Source organism: Zalophus californianus, chromosome 3 (genome assembly GCF_009762305.2).
Source record: "Zalophus californianus isolate mZalCal1 chromosome 3, mZalCal1.pri.v2, whole genome shotgun sequence".
Classification (NCBI taxonomy): Eukaryota; Metazoa; Chordata; class Mammalia; order Carnivora; family Otariidae; genus Zalophus; species Zalophus californianus.
Genome location: NC_045597.1, coordinates 195,118,181 through 195,133,852, shown reverse-complemented (window position 1 = coordinate 195,133,852; position 15,672 = coordinate 195,118,181). Strand labels below are relative to the sequence as shown.

Sequence of the window (15,672 nt, the reverse complement as noted above, 5' to 3'; positions counted from 1 at the left end):
TGCTGTTAGCTGCTACTTGCATTCGTGCAGGAAATGGTTCGGAGGGCAGAGCGCCTGCTGTATACAGCCGCGTGCCTTCTGACGCCTGACTTCCCGACACCATTTCCACAGGACGCTCCCAGAAGCGCGGGGGGACATTCCGGTGTGTGGGGCTGAGCCAACCCCATGGTCGTTACCACGCTGTCCCATCCACAGAGCACAAACGCCAAGTCCTGTCAATTTTCCCTTTTCCAGAAAATGAGTAAGAGCCACGCTCTGAAGCGCCCGGGAAGAGTAGCCTACGATGTTGGTGTGATAACGGTGTTTTGGGAGAAAAAAATTGAGCTGCACGCAAAACACCTGCAGAGTGAGGCCACGAGGACCTGCAGCAGCGCCCTGGACAGGTGAGCTCGCGGAGCAGCAAGGCCTGGGCTGCTGCCGACAGGAGTCCCCCACGCCGGGCCGCCTCCACCCTCACCGCTCGCAGCCCCAGGCCACACCGGCCACCACACGGCCCCCCGGGTCAGCGGCCACAGCAGGAGGGGCCGCAACTGCGAACAGCACCACAATAACTCAGCTTACAACCACCACCTGGTCACCAAGTGGGAGAGGGGAGCACCACACCCCCTCCATCCCTCACCCCACCCCTCCATCCCTCACCCCATCCCTCCACCCCTCCATCCCTCACCCCACCCCTCCACCCCTCCATCCCTCACCCCACCCCTCCACCCCTCCATCCCTCACCCCACCCCTCCACCCCTCACCCCACCCCTCCACCCCTCCATCCCTCACCCCACCCCTCCATCCCTCACCCCACCCCTCCACCCCTCCATCCCTCACCCCATCCCTCCATCCCTCACCCCACCCCTCCATCCCTCACCCCATCCCTCCACCCCTCCATCCCTCACCCCACCCCTCCACCCCTCCATCCCTCACCCCACCCCTCCACCCCTCCATCCCTCACCCCACCCCTCCACCCCTCACCCCACCCCTCCACCCCTCCATCCCTCACCCCACCCCTCCATCCCTCACCCCACCCCTCCACCCCTCCATCCCTCACCCCACCACTCCATCCCTCACCCCACCCCTCCACCCCTCCATCCCTCCCCCCACCCCTCCATCCCTCACCCCACCCCTCCACCCCTCCATCCCTCACCCCACCCCTCCACCCCTCCATCCCTCACCCCACCCCTCCACCCCTCCATCCCTCACCCCACCCCTCCACCCCTCCATCCCTCACCCCACCCCTCCATCCCTCCATCCCACACCCCATTCTGCATTCCCCCCACCCCCCTACTCTGGAGGGTCCCCCACCCCCCTACTCTGGAGGGTCTTGTGGGAAGTTGTCAAAGAAGCCGTGTCTGGTTAGACTGATTTTCTGACAGTTGCCCCCACTGAGTGCAGGACAAATTCATCATATTCCTTCCCACACATTAGCAGGTCCAAAACCCCTTTCATCCCTGGGATGGAGGCCAGGGGCTGTGGGTGCTGAGGAGGGTCTCCTGGGTGACCCCGAGCAGACTGAGTGCCTGGTCCCAGGGACAAAGCTAGGAAGGCAGATTAACACATAATTCGCACCTAGACGAAGGCTCAAGTGGACAGATAATCCAAAATGGTCATGGCTTTCATCCCCAAATAGCACCATCAGCTGCTGCCCTGGGAGCCCAGTTGGAACGAGGAAGCCTGGCAGCCACGGTGGGACCAGACTTGGTGCTGACCTTGCCAGAGGTCCGGCTGCCGGGCAGGCCACCCCCACCCTGTCATCCAGGACATCTCCCCTATCCGGCACGGTACGGGAAGCCACGGTGCCATCCCCCAACCTCTCAGGCCGGGGGTCCCGCACAGAGCCCAAACATGGGGGGACGGGACCTGCACCAAGGCCTCCTACCAGCCCTCAGCAACCTCCTGCGGTCCCCACGGCGTCCTCCTTGTGTCCCACACATGCCATCAGGCCCTGGAAACTTCTGGGTCTTCTGCCCACGGGTGCAGGCCCCAGGGATGGGCTCCAGGGCAGACAGCGAGAGCACGGTCAGGTACGGCCGAGTTAGTCACCAAGCATCTGGGCTGCTCAAGGACAGACTGTGGAGTGACATTGTGTGGGGGACGTGTGGTTGGTTATTAGGCCGCAGACCACAGCCAGAAAGATTGTGCCCTGTCCCCTGGACAACAGCAACTCCTCACAGCATCCCCTCAGCCATCCTATGGGCCCCCAGGAACCAGGGGCTCTTCAACGTGTGGCCCCAGGTCCAACTGTCAGCAGCCTCGGCCCGGTGAAGGGGCAGGAACGGGGCCTTCACATGGGGGACCTGCTGCTGGGAGACTCTTTCCTCATTTAGGACCCTGGGTATGGGAACAAGTGTCCATGTACCTGCCTTTTACCAGTTTGTCCTCCAGCCCCTGAGGTCTGCAGGAGCTAGGCCCCCAGCCCACACTGCACCCTCCAGCCCAAACCACACACGGGGGCCTGAAGCCGTCGGATGGCCGTTGCCTGCTCACGGTCGGCCAGGCCCTTCCCACCCAGATCGCCCCTGTGGGTCCTGCTGGGGTCCCAGCCACGTGCCATCTTCCCAGGCAGGTGGGCTGGGCAGGCGGGCAGCACAGGGAAGGAGGGAACGCTCCAACAGGGTCACCGGTGGGGGCCCTGGCCTACCCTGGGGACGCTGTCGAGTCTCGGTGAGCACATACTCCTATGCAACAAACCAGTTCAGGACATGGCTCAGTCTCTCTGGGCCTCAGAAGATTCCAGAAGCTGCTTCCCGGGCAAAGCACTTTCCCTCTCCAGGCTGGAGACCCGAGTGAGGCCCTCCCTGTGGGGATGTGGCCCCCCGCCAGGACTGGCCAAGCCAGGGAGGCTGCAGGGCTCTCTGGGACCCCACAAGGTCACAGTCACGCTGGCAGCACGGGGGCCGGGGGGGGGTTGCTGGGCCATGTGGGAACATGTGCTCAGGTGCCGACAGAGGCCTGGCTGCCGCCTGGCCCTAAGACATTGACTCACAGGCTAAAATTATCGCTGTTCCAGGCTCCGCGGCGAGTGGGCTCGGATGCTGGAGGGGAGGAACAAGGCGCCACAGGGCCCCCCGGAGGTGACCTTCCCCACGCAGGACAGCACCACCGCCTGAGGCCTGCACACTCATCCTGCCCCGGGGTCCAGAAGCGCCCGAGGCTGAGTGCGCATGTCCCGGCACAAGCATGACCGGGGACAAGGGCAGCTGATGAGCTCACGGGCTCTCCTGGCAGCAGGGCCCTTCATGGTTTTGCTCTTCTAGCACATGGCAGGTGCCCAATAAAACCTAAGATAATTGGATTACATGTGTTCTGCAAAATTTTCCCCATATCGTTAAGTCTTGCACACATTAGAAGCTTACTGTGATGCTGCTAACCTGGGACAAGCCACTGGAGGAAGCTGGAGCCCAAGGGGGACCGGTCTGTGCGCCTGTCTTCTCTGCCTGCCACTTACACACGTCCGTCCTCCCTCTGATCAAAATATGCATGTTAATCTCCACACCGGGATACCGCCCGATGTGACTTTGTGTAAAGCTTTGTGCTTGTCTGAATCCCCCTGAACACTTCGTTCTTGACCCAGAACATCTCAGGAGACTACACATCCTTATTTTCACGGTTGGAAAGGTGTGTATTTCCGAAGTCCGTGAAGGCCCTTAGTGCCGGGATTCAGTGCTTCGCCGCACTCCGTCCTGTCTGGGGCCCCTGCGGTGGCTGTGACCGCCCTGGAGGGGCAGGGGTCCGAGCACACAGCAGAGGCCAGGCCACAGGAGGCCCTGGGCCACATCGACCGAAGGGACCCAGACTGCAGCTGGCACCAGTCCCGACAGGGGAGCCCAAACCCCACCTACTGCAGGCACCCACTGTCGTCACTGCACCCTATCCTCAGTGACACAGGACCCCAGCGTGGGGGATGGGATCTAGCCCCGTCCTGTCTCCAGACACAGCTACTTATTGGGTTTGGGTCTTGTTCTGTTGTGACCCCATGATCGAGTTGGCTTCGCCAGTCATGGGACCCTCCCCAGAGAAAACACACTGACCAATAGCTACGGGACATTCGGACCCGAGCACAGACTCCTCATAGGGCACTTCCAGAGCTGACCACAAGGACCGAGCAGGAAGGCACGTCCAACCCGACACAAAGCATGGATGTCTGGGTGGCCAAATGAGCAAGTGGAGCGAACCCAGCCAGTGTCCCTTATGACACCAACCCATGAACACGTGTTCCCCGGGTCGCCCCCCCCGCCCCCGGGCTGCCAGTCATCACTCGTGACTCAGGAGATTCCACTGATGAGCTGGGGAATGTGGCCATTAACAGCCCCAAGTGGTTCCTGAATAGAGGTCACTCACTGACACCCGCCAAAGCCCCAGGCTGCCGGAGGGTAACTCTACCTGATGATACCCTTAGAACACTATTACTGTCAACACTTATCAGCTGAGAGGTCCAGTTAGACCGTGGTGGGCGGACACAGCGGCCCTTGCCGCCAGGCTCTGAGGAAACTTCCAGAACAGCCGTGCCCTCCTTGCTGTATGTCAGAGCCCATTCCCCTCCGATGACCCACCACCTTCCAATGCCAGGCAGTTGACCAGGTACGTCTGTGCTCCCTCCACCACTACGTGGCCCCCGGACAAAGCCGAGCCAGGCTCCCAGGCAGGAGGCACGGGGTGAGGAAGGGGTGAAGCATGGGGGGCGGCGAGCTGGATGCAGCTCCCCTCCGCACGCCCCCCTTCAGGAATTTGCCTCAAACCTTGGCTCTGGAGCTTGAATTTCAACAGACACTTGCTGATGAGAACAGCTGGACCATATGATAGATGTGTTTTCTAATCGAAGTCAACAAATTGTCCTCTGACTTTTCAACTCAGAGAAAAGTTGATAGAAATCAGGTGGGGCAGCTCAAAGTCAGAAATGCAGCAGGTGCCGTTTGCAGAGTGGGATCCCCGCTGCAGGGCTCAGGCGAGGGCAGCTGGTACCTGCAGGATCCAGCCACATGACAGGGCAGGTGCTCTGGGCTCCTCCCACATCCCTGGGCAGGGCATCACTGTTCACCCGGCTAATCAGGGTCCGTTTGGTGGAGCCCCCTCAGCCCTACCCTGCAGATGATCTCCTTGAAGTCCTCCCTCAACAGAGACAGGGCCCTTGTTTCTGCCCCCCAGCTTGAGACGCTGGTGTCACCGTGCCCACTGCCGATGGCACAGTAAGTGTGACTCATTCCTTCACCAGAACATCTAGCAAAAATCAGGAAACTGTTCACATTTTGAGGTCCCCAACTTTGGCTGTAAGTAATTGCATTTAAAATGTGTCTCCCTTTGGTTCTCTTTGAGATGTTTTAGACATTCCGTGTCTCCATTATCGAGTTCCCAAAAATAGTTATTGCTACATCACCCTGAATTAGGCTGTATAAGAGACAGGTGTGGAATCAGGTGCAGACTCAAGTACAGGCTCAGGTGTGGGCTCAGGTGTGGGCTGTCTTAGATTTGAGTCCCAGGCTTGCCCTTGGCGTCTTAACTGGTGTCTGAGCCCAAAGTTTCCCATGATTATGAAGGTGAGCATGGCACTCAAAATACCTGATATGCTAACATATGGGTCTGCCCCCGAGCAGGTGCGTAGACAGCATCCGCTCTCAGTGTTATTAATGAACCTTAATTCTTTTCTTTTTTTTTAAAGATTTTATTTATTTATTTGAGAGAGAGAGAGAATGAGAGATAGAAAGCATGAGAGGGAAGAGGGTCAGAGGGAGAAGCAGACTCCCCGCTGAGCAGGGAGCCCGATGTGGGACTCGATCCCGGGACTCCAGGATCATGACCTGAGCCGAAGGCAGTCGCTTAACCAACTGAGCCACCCAGGCGCCCACCTTAATTCTTTTCTGTTAAGGTTTTATTTATTTATTTGAGAGAGAGCGAGCGAGCATGGGGGGAGGGGCAGAGGGAGAATCCCAGGCAGACTCCCCACCAAGCAGGGAGCTGACGTGGGGCTCGACCTCACGACCCTGATATCACCACCTGAGCTGAAACCAAGAGTCAGACATTCAGCCGACGGAGCCACCTGGGCGCCCCTGATGAAACTTAATCCTTAATGAATTAATTAATAATGATTTAGTGAAATTTAGCTACTCATAAAGACTACTGTTAATGATGCTGATGATGGGTGGAGTTTGTTGGGTTTTAAAGGGAAACAGTTAAAACAGAGGCAATCCATCCCCCATCGCGGGGCTGCGGTGCCCGCTAGCGGCCACACGGGGGCGCCGCAGGACAGCGCGGGCTGCCAGGGCTGGAGCAGGTGCGGGATGGAGCAGGAGCCCGGGGTCTGGAGGAGGAGGGTTAGGGGTGTCCCGGGACCAGGGGCCGGAGAATGGGCCGGGGGCCTGGGGGAGGGGGCGGGGGGGCTGGAGGGAAGGGCTGGGCGCTGGAGGGCGGGGTTAGCGGCCTCCGGGACCGGGGGCTGGAGGAAGGGACCAGGGGCTGGAGAAGGGCCGGGGGGCTGGGGGAGGGGGCGGGGTTAGGGGCAACCGGGGGGCGGGGACCAGAGGCTGGAGGAGGGGGGCTGGGGGCTGGATGAAGAGGGCCCAATGAGGCCAGCAGGGCGGAGGGACGAGGCAGACTGCCATGTCCTTACTCCCACCGGGGTGGACTGGCGTGGATCCCTCAATCAGAAGAGACACCAGGCTGGACACCCCCATTTCAGATATGAATCCCCTCCCCAGGGCGGCCCTGTCTGGGCAGGGTCCCTGAGCTGCAGGAAGTGCGCCAGAGGGTTTCCTCCACGGGGAAGGGCAGGTGCCTCTGACCCGCCCGACGCCCCCGCCCACGCAGGGCAGGAAGGTCTCCAGCCGCTGGCCCAAAGGGATACCCCAGGACGGGGTCCGCCCTTGGACCCGCGCCACTGCGGGCGGGATGTCCCTGGAAAGAGTCCAGCTGCAGTGCCCACGGTGGGCACGGCTACCCCAAGCAGCCAGTTCCAGGGAAAGCCAGTGAGCGGGGCGGGTGCCCCCGCTGTGTGGGGACTAGACAGAGAGCCTGGCCACGTGGAACCTTCCTAAGCAGACACACCCTAGCCAGCCACCCAGTTAGTCTTCACACCCAGTGTAGACAGGACACCCAAGGTGGGAGGGTGCCACCTTCCTGCCCTCGGACAGAGGGCTCTCACCTGGGGTAGACAGGCCCCTGAGGGTGGGCAGTGGGTCCTGCCCTTACAGTGAGGGTCCCACCCGGTGTAGACAGGGACCTGGAGAGTCTGGGTTTAGGTCTTTCCCGGATCCCAGGGGTGTGAGGTGGGGGCTCCTGTTCAGGCTGGTGGAGGTCTGCAAACCTGTCTCACACAGGTTTGGCCTTCAGTGTAGGGTGGAACCTTCCGGGTCCCGGTGTCTGTCGGGTTTCTGTGAGCAGGCGTGCAGGACTGGACGTGAGGTCCCAGTGCTGACATGCAAAGCCTCGCCTGCATCTCCCCTGTTCCCGCCAACAGCGCCCGCCCGTGCGGGCGCCCCCTCTCCCCGCACCTCCCCCAGCAGGGTCCGGTAGCTTCCAGGTCAGGCTCAGGGCAGCTGGGCAGAGAGCCCTGGACGGAAGTCTCCATACACTCACCCCTCCCCACAAGGCAAGGCTTCCCCAGACCGTCTCATCTGACCCCGGGGTCCCTCCAGACAAATCCCAACCTCCCTGCGGCCCTGGGGGCCAGGCCCTGCCTAGAAGAAAAGGGTGTGGTGACCTGACACCATCGTGCCCGCTGCCATAGCCCCACCTCGCTGGGACCCGCCCCTTAGAAATGGGCCGTCTGGTCCTTGAAGATGGAAGTCCAGACTGCGACTGACGGACGGGAGGGTTCTGACTTCTGGCATGGACGGCCTTTCTCAAACCACATCAGTGCTGGAGGGGGTCCACAGTCCCGGGGTTCGGGGGGCTGGCCGGGCTGTGTCTTGGGCCCTCCCCTCTGGGTGGGATGTGCCTTCTCAGCTGGGGGCCAGGGGGGACACCTTCAGTAAAGATGCATGCCGGGGGGGTCACCAACCAAGCCTCAAGGGGGGCTTTCATCTTTCCCCAGAGTCGGGGGCGCACCCAGGAAAATCCCGTGGGTGCCCACGGAACGTGGCAGATGCGTAGCGGGCAGAGCCCTGTGCTGAGAAGGCACAGGTTGGCCCGGGTGTCCTGTCCCGCCGCCCTGGCCAGGAATCCAGAAGCCATCAGAGGAAGAACCCGCTCCCCACCGGGACTGATGGGGGACAGTGACGTGCCCACCACACCCTCCCACCTCAAAACCTTGTCCTGGGGGCTGGCTTCCTCGCAGCCCAAGCACACCGTGGGGGGGGTTTTTTCCTTTTCGCTTTTATTTTATTGGACTGTAACACTCACACGGACAAGCGCCTGGACCACGCGTGGGCAGCTTGGCGGATAATCGCGGTGTGGACATCCATGAAGCCACAACTCACATCAAGAGACTACACACACAGAAGCAGGGGGTGGAGGGGAAGCCTGAGGGCGCACACTCGGCTTAGGGAGGGCAGGCAGGGGTGGCCTGGGGCCCAGGGTGCGGGCCGGGGCAGGGGGTCCCACTGCTCGGCTGCCCGGGCGGCCCTGCTGGAGGGGCATATGGGGGGACCCCGCCAGGAGGCGTCAAGACTCGCACGGGCCGTCAGGGGCTGGCCTGGTACAGGTACATGATCCAGAGGATGCAGACGGTCATGGAAACCCAGACCCACACTTCCTCGTAGGGGTCCAAACGCGGTGCGCAGCAGTCACAGCCCAAGTCCCCCTCCCTGCCGAGCCCGGCCCTCGGCTGCCCCCTCTTCTTGTCACAGCCCCGCGTGGCCAGGCCACCGCTCCGGCGGCCACTGGCGATGGAGCCGGGGCCCTTGTACTTTATGATGTCGAAGACGGAGAAGGGGATGGTGATGGAGCCCTCCCTAATGGTGACGGGTCTACGGGCGCGGGTCCCTGGAAGGGGCTCACGGCCAGCAGGGGCAGGGCCGTCACCGCCATCCTTCTCTTTGCCTTGGGTGCTGTTGGCAGAAGCATTCTTGCCTTTGTCTTCATCAGTGAAGATGAAGGGGAAGGTGACGGAGCCGTTGATGTTGGGGAAGGAGTCGTCTCTGATGATGTTCGCCAAAGACGAGGGGAAGGTGATGGAGCCCTCGCCGTCATCCGTGAGGCCAACGATGTAGGACACCGGCAGTGGGCCATTTCCGGCGGAGCTGGGGACGGAGCCCTGGCCTTTGAAGATGAAGCCTTTCAGCTCGAAGGGCTTGATGCTGCTGATGAGGAGGCCTCGGCCATGGAAGATGGGGCATTTGATGTTCACCAGGAGGCCTCTGCCCTTGGGCGTGGCTGTGGAACTGGCCGGCAGGTAGATGGAGCCCTTGCCGATGACGAGGGGCCCGCCGGGGTCAGCCGCTGGGAGGGAGCCCGACCCTGGGCTGACACGGCCCTTGGCCCCAGCGGCGGGCCCCTTGTCCCTCCCCACATCCACAAGGGAGAAGGGGACAGTGACAATGTCATCATCCTGGCTGAAGAAGTTGCTGCTCTCGGAAATCGGGTTCCTGATGAAGTCGGCCACGGAGAGGGGGATGGTGATGGAGTTGGGGGTGTAGCCCCTGGCGCGGTCGACCACGGGCCCACTGCCAAGGGTGAGCAGCTGCTTGCCGGCGGCGGTGCTGGCCAAGCCGCCGCCTCCGTACAAGGTGTACCTGCCCTTGATGGTGGTGGGGCTCTTGACCTCGGGCCCCCAGGCTGGGTCTGGGGGCTTCTGGAAGAAGCAGACGCCCAGGTCGCAGGCCTCGCAGCGCTCACCAAAGCAGATCTCGGGGCACTGGTCTGAGCTGAGGCTCTCGCCATAGCACTTCTGCAGGATGAACAGGACTAGCTTGTTGAGGAAGAGCCGGACATTCAGAAGGCTCACCTGGCAATGTCCCTGGGCGCCCGGTGGGCACAGCCTGCACTGTTGGCCCCAGATGCGCATCTTCACCAGCCCCAGGTGGCTGCCCTCGTCCAAGCACGTGTGGAAGAGAATGTGCACGTGGGCCGAGGACCAGCCCCACTGGCAGCGGCCACACTGGAGCCTGGGGGTGGGGAGGAGAGAGGCGGCCGTGAGTGCAGGGGAGGGGGACGGCCCTGGTCCCCCCCCCGCCCCAGCTTGGAGGCCGGCCCAGCACAAGCTCCGGGACCCGGAGACCCGGAGACCCCTTCCGCAGGGGTGCACCCCTTGCCTGCGCGCATAATCTGGAAAGCTGAAAAACAAATGCCTTTTCACCGGTTTGGCTCAGAGCCTGGCTTGACACGGTGGGAGTTCACTGCCCTGCTGCTTTTCTGCCCTGAGGACATGTCACCAAGAGCCAAAGGCAGCCCTGCGGATACCTGTGGGCTACCTGTGAGCTACCTGTGAGCGGGGGAGAGCCTGGCTCCCCCAGGGGAGGCCCCTTCCTCCGCCGCCCCCCCTCCCCGCAGGCCCCTGCAGGGCAGGCCATGCCTGGCTGGGTGGGGTCCCGGCAGGCCTGGCCCATCCCTGGGGCTGTCCCCGTGACAATGCAGAGAAGCGATGGGGGGCCCTGGAAGGAAGAGCCCCATCCCCGTGGAGAGAAGGTGAGATGGAGGGGCGGGGGAGTCTCGGGACACAGAAGGCGGGGAGAGCCCAGAGGGGCTGGGGGCTCCCAGGACGATGGCGAGTGAGCCCCTTCCACGGGTCCGCTCTGACTCCAAACACCTGAGCAAGCTGGCCGAGCACCACTGGGGCTGAAGAAGGTGCCGGTCTGGGGCCTCTGCGGCCGTGTGCCCCAGGGCCGGCAGGGGGGCCCTCTCTCCAAGACCCTTAGGTCACGGACAAGCGACCACATGCACGTGCACGTGGGAAACCTGCCCAGCATCTCCCAGGCAGCACCGTCCCACGGGACTTTCCGCGATGGTGAGGATGGGCTCCGTCCTTGCGGCCCAGCCAGCGGCCTGCAGCCACAGGTGGGGCAGGACATGGCTAGTGCCCTTGGGGCTGGACTTTCAGCTTCATTTCAGTGTGGCCAGCTGTGGCCAGGGGCTGCTGTGTGCAGAACGAGGGACAGTGCCCTGTGACCCTCCCACTCCCCGGCATTTTTAGCTGTATGAAAGCTGAAAGGCAAGGGAACAGTGCTGGTGACCCTCTGCCACTGAAAGCAGTTCTCCAGCTTGGCCGTGGGAACAGGTGCTTCTCGGACACGCCAAGGGCTGATTCTCCTAACACCTGGGAAAGCCAGCGTCCCACTAAACACCTGGCCCCAGGGGTTTCAGACACTGGGTGGGGGCTGTGGCATCCGTGTCAAAGGGTGGCTGCCCAGAGAGTCCCCGTGGTGACCCCTTCCCCCACCGCCCCCCCTCCCCATGGGCCCCTGCAGGGCAGGGCAGGGCATGCCTGGCTGGGTGGGGTCCCCACAGGCCTGGCCCATCCCTGGGGCTGTCCCCATGACAATGAGGAACGGGGCTCACATGGTGACCCCCACGACACTGGGGCTCCCAACCCGGCCCCTGCTTGGCCGGCAGCCCAGCCCAGACACAGCCCCCACCTCTGGGCCTGTGCCCCCCTCAGGCACGACTCAGCCTCCCTCCCTTCAGGCCCCTGGGCAGGGTGGGTCGTGAGCACAGGCGCCTGCCCATCCCCTGCTCTGGCCGTCAGCGCTGCCATGGAAACCAGGAGATGCGGTGAACAGACAAGCCTCTCACGCGTGGGTGGCCGCGTCACACCCCCAGCATCCACCCCGCCCCCACTTCTGCCGGGCCCCTGACTGGGGTGGCCGGCACTGAGGGACTGAACAGAGGTGGCTCCCCAGCCCCCCACCTCCCGGAAGGGAGAATGAACACCTGGTCCACCTACCTGTCGGCGGCCAAGAGCCGGCGGGATGCGTGCCCCTCTCCGGGCCCACATGGGCCGTACTGCACCAGCCCGGCCTCCGGACTCAGGGCACCCCAGGCCGGTGCTTAAGCAGCTTCAGCCCCTCCCTGCCCAGCACCCCACAGCCCCCCCCCCTCCGCCTGCAGCGCACCTGGAAAGCCCCCTCAGCCGGTACTGAAAACCGCCGCCCTCCGTGTGCCCGGAGGCCAGGTTCTCCTCAGGGACCAGCTCCCAGGTGTCCTGGGGTCTCCTCTTGGCCATCAGCTGGGCCAGGGTGCTGGCCCACACGTCCACCCCGTCCATGCTGGCGCCGGGCTCCGCAGTGCGGTCTGGAAGCTGCCGCTCCAAGGAAGCCTGGGATCCCACATCCTGCGTCCTCACCAGCCAATCACCGCCTTGACAACCGTCCGGTCTCCACGGCAACCAGGGCCGGCTCCAGGGAAAGGAGAAACAGGCCTTTTTTTCTCGTCCCCTCGCATGTTTTCTTGTTACGCAAGCGATACATTTTCATTTTAGGAAAAATGAGAAACAAACAGATAAATGCAAAGGAAACAGACAACAGAAAATAAACTGGTACATAATCATCACTGTGGTGCTGAGGTCCGCACATGGCCCCACACGCACAGGCATGTGTAAATCTTCGTATTGTTTCTCACAAGCAGGAAATCGCACTCAACGTGGCCTCCTTAGCCCACGACACGCCTCGGACAGTGTTGCCCACTCGTCCGCGTGTGAGCGTCTGCCGTGTTTGCCGCCCGCAGCTGAGCCGCATCTGCTGCCCCGCCTCTATCCCGGCTGCTGGGTGCTCCTTCTTTACCATTGGAAACCAGACCGGGAGGAAGTGCCCTGAATATGGGTCCTTGCAAAGTTCCCCATGGTTTTTTCTCAGACTTCATATTGGCTAGAATGTAGAACATTTACGTAAACAACGGCTAAAACATAACACAGAGCATCATGGTTACCGTAAAACCTCGCGGGGCCCCTGAAGGGCAGCCCCCCACCACGCTCCACGGGCTCCTCCCTTGCAGAGGTAGGGTCAGCCTGGCCGGGACCCCCTAGGGCTCCACAACCAGAGACATTCCCCTTTGCTACTTTGGGCTTTATGCACACAGAATCATGCAGGACACATCTTGTGCCTGTGAGTCTGGGCCCCCACCCTCCCCGTGGGCGGACGGAAGCATTGCTGCAACCAGCCACCTCTCACGCACGGGGCCGGGCTGCTGTGTGCCCCAGGCGAAGGTCATGCACCTGCTGGACAACCATCCTCAGGCTTCAGAACTACTGCTTTCATGCCTCCCGGGAGCTGGGCTCCCTGGGCCTTTCTGGCCACCTGAGCCTCCCCTGCTCTGGAGGACTGTCCACCTGTTCCCATGTCCCCGTCCCCCTGCATCCTGGCGGGGTCACTGTTTCATCTTTCACTGCCTCTCTAGGGCTTCAGATGCTGCGCTCTGGTCCTGCTGCTTTGGTGGTGGCCCCAGAAGCTCCAGCGTGTGAAGGGAGCCCACCACTTTCAGAGGGTCGAGCAAACGCTCTGCCCACCACCGGCCTCATCCCCTGTGGTGCCCAAAACCCCTCACTCACCCTCAGTGCCTCCACCACTGTCTCTCTGACCTGCACGCAGAACGATCCTTCTTTCTCAACGGCTGACGAATTCTCTGCTCATCTTTGTCCAGTCTGCAGCTAATCCTGGCAAGTGAGTGGATGTCCTTTTCATATTTTGCATTTTTCTGAAGCTTGTTTTTGGCTCTCTCAGCTATATGCGCCATCTATCTGCCTTGCAGCAAAGCGTGCTCACGGGATAGGAGAGGAAATTATTGGGATGTGCTCCTGGGAAGGCTCCATCCTGCAGGACCAGCTAGCTGGGGAAGACCCACGCCCCCCTGCACTGTCCCCTGAGTCTGTTTGTTGATGCAGACGTGATGACTGGCACTCCTGCAGCCCCCTTGGACCATGAGGTGAACTTGCAGATGGAAGCCATGTGTGGAGGAAGCAGAAAGGCAAGACTTTGGACCCTTGATGACAGTCGGGGTCACTGTACCACCTCAGGATCGCCTACCTCTGGATTCGTTGTTCAAGAGAGAAGTAAACATCCAGCTCCCACTGTTATCGTAAGGCCCTGTGCTCTGGGTTTTCTGGCTCATCAGACAGCCAATTGCAGCACTTCTAACTGATATGCTGGGCTGTGCCTAAGGTCCTGGGTTTTGCTGGTTGGTCTAGGGCCATTGTGTGTAGGTGGGCATGCGTGTGGTCCTGGTCACGTGGCCAGCCGGGGTCCGAGGGAATGGCTGTAGCCTGGAGGCTGTGCGGAGGTCCCCACAGGGCTTTTCCTCTCCATGTGGCCTCTCTGGACCCAGCGCCCTGACTGCTTCTACACCATGCTGGGCGTGGGAGCCCACGCTCCGCCCCAGGGCTGTACCACAGCCCCGTCCACCCGGCCCACCCCACTGCCTCCTCCGCTCTAGAAACCACAACCTGCCTCTGAGTTTAGGGAAGAGTCTTGGTATCATGACTGACCACCACCACCCAGAAACAATCTATTTCGCTCCGGAACTTCCTTATACCTCTCCCAGGAGACTGCTAGAAAGGCATAGGTGGCAGACCCAAGGGAAGCCAGCCTCCACGTGCCTCTTCCCACGCCCGTTTATCCATCCCCGCAAGCCCCTAAACCAAGCTCTCTGCAAAAGCTGCTCACACGGTCAGCTAACAAGTCAGTTGGCTTCTTTACCAGAGGGGTGACGGATGAGGCAGAACACGCACAATGCTCCGCCGACGCCCAAGCTGGTCAGCGGTGTGTGGTCCACATGCATGGATGCAGGTCCCTCCGACATGGACTCTAGGAATGAGGCTTGCTAGCAATCCCTTCTGCCCCTGCTCTGTCCTCCACCCTCTGCCCACCACTCTGTGACCAGCCTCCCCGACGCATCGTTGACTCCAGAATGGGTTGGGCTCGGGACAGAGAGTGATGTCAGGGGCAACCAGGTACCGTTTCAATGCTACTGCCCCACCTCACGGAGACAGCGCTCTCCTGTCCCCCACGGACACTCTCCTTTTGGCTTACACCGACCTGCCTGGCACTCACTTCTTGAGTTCAGCTTTTGGAGAAGGTGGCTGGAAGGCAGAGGTCAGCCCTCACCACTGGGTGACCTCCGGGTGGAGCATTTGAAAGCAGACCTTCTGGCAGCCCTGATGAGCCATGAGGACCGTCTCCTGCAGGTGACGATGCTCAGAGCCTCTGTCCCCCTCTTGGCCTGGGCGTGGCCTGGGCAGGTTCCCCCAAAGCCGCTCCATGCCATGCTGGACCAGAGGAGTGCCAGCTTTGGGACAGGACAGCACAGCAAAGGAGTCAAAGCAGGAGACCAGGCTGGGAGAGGGAGGGCATCCCAGGGTCCAGCTCCAGCAAGGCCAGCTAGCTAAATGGACCCCACCCTGTGTGTCTGGAAGGAGAAGGGTTGAGAGAGACAGACAGACAAGGAGAGCAAATCGGGTAGAAATAATGATGCCGGGTTCACCCCTGCCCTCCCCCAAACCTCGGCTCCAGGGACACAGGGCAGCTGGGCAGACCCCAGGCCCAGCCCCCAGCATGCAGGCACGGTGGGTGTCTCTGAGCTGCCGGCGGGCAGGGGCCCCGGAGTCGGCGGCCAGGACAGCCGCATCTGCACGCCGGCAGCCCCTCGTCCAGCGTCCCGTCCCACGGGCTCTTCCCACCACCTCCCCAAGTTCCTCGCTCTGCTGTCCACCGAGCTGCTGCTGAGCAGGGGGCCAGTCTTGTCTGCCAAGCCCTGGTGGCGTGGGGGCTCACCCTGGCAGGAGCAGTGAGAACCACAGAGACCGGCCTTGGGCCACAAAGGGACAGA

At 61.8% G+C, this 15,672-nt stretch overlaps 2 protein-coding genes across 2 annotated transcripts; one reads left to right on the top strand and one right to left on the bottom strand.

Moving 5' to 3' along the window:
* The first annotated feature begins 237 nt into the window (after positions 1-237).
* On the top strand, positions 238-3,098 carry FAM240C (family with sequence similarity 240 member C). Its single transcript, XM_035726862.1, has 2 exons — positions 238-383; positions 2,999-3,098. Exons 1-2 carry the CDS (start codon positions 238-240, stop codon positions 3,096-3,098), a joined length of 246 nt encoding a protein of 81 aa, XP_035582755.1.
* A 5,186-nt stretch (positions 3,099-8,284) lies between these two features.
* RTP5 (receptor transporter protein 5 (putative)) lies at positions 8,285-13,528 on the bottom strand. The gene is made up of 3 exons (XM_027588068.2): positions 13,400-13,528; positions 11,970-12,302; positions 8,285-10,025 (listed from the first exon to the last, which is right to left on the bottom strand). The coding sequence occupies exons 2-3, from the start codon at positions 12,119-12,121 to the stop codon at positions 8,603-8,605; spliced, it is 1,575 nt and encodes a 524-aa protein (XP_027443869.1). The 5' UTR covers positions 12,122-12,302; positions 13,400-13,528; the 3' UTR covers positions 8,285-8,602.
* Between the last annotated feature and the right edge of the window lie 2,144 nt (positions 13,529-15,672).

Bases quoted from the DNA above. Each gene is read 5' to 3' on its own strand.
- FAM240C (XM_035726862.1), top strand. From the start codon at position 238: ATGAGTAAGAGCCACGCTCTGAAGCGCCCGGGAAGAGTAGCCTACGAT. The intron at 384-2,998 runs GTGAGCTCGCGG...TCGCTGTTCCAG, and splicing joins TGCAGCAGCGCCCTGGACAG to GCTCCGCGGCGAGTGGGCTC.
- RTP5 (XM_027588068.2), bottom strand. From the start codon at position 12,121: ATGGACGGGGTGGACGTGTGGGCCAGCACCCTGGCCCAGCTGATGGCC. The intron at 10,026-11,969 runs GTGCGCTGCAGG...CCCCACCCCCAG, and splicing joins CGGCTGAGGGGGCTTTCCAG to GCTCCAGTGTGGCCGCTGCC.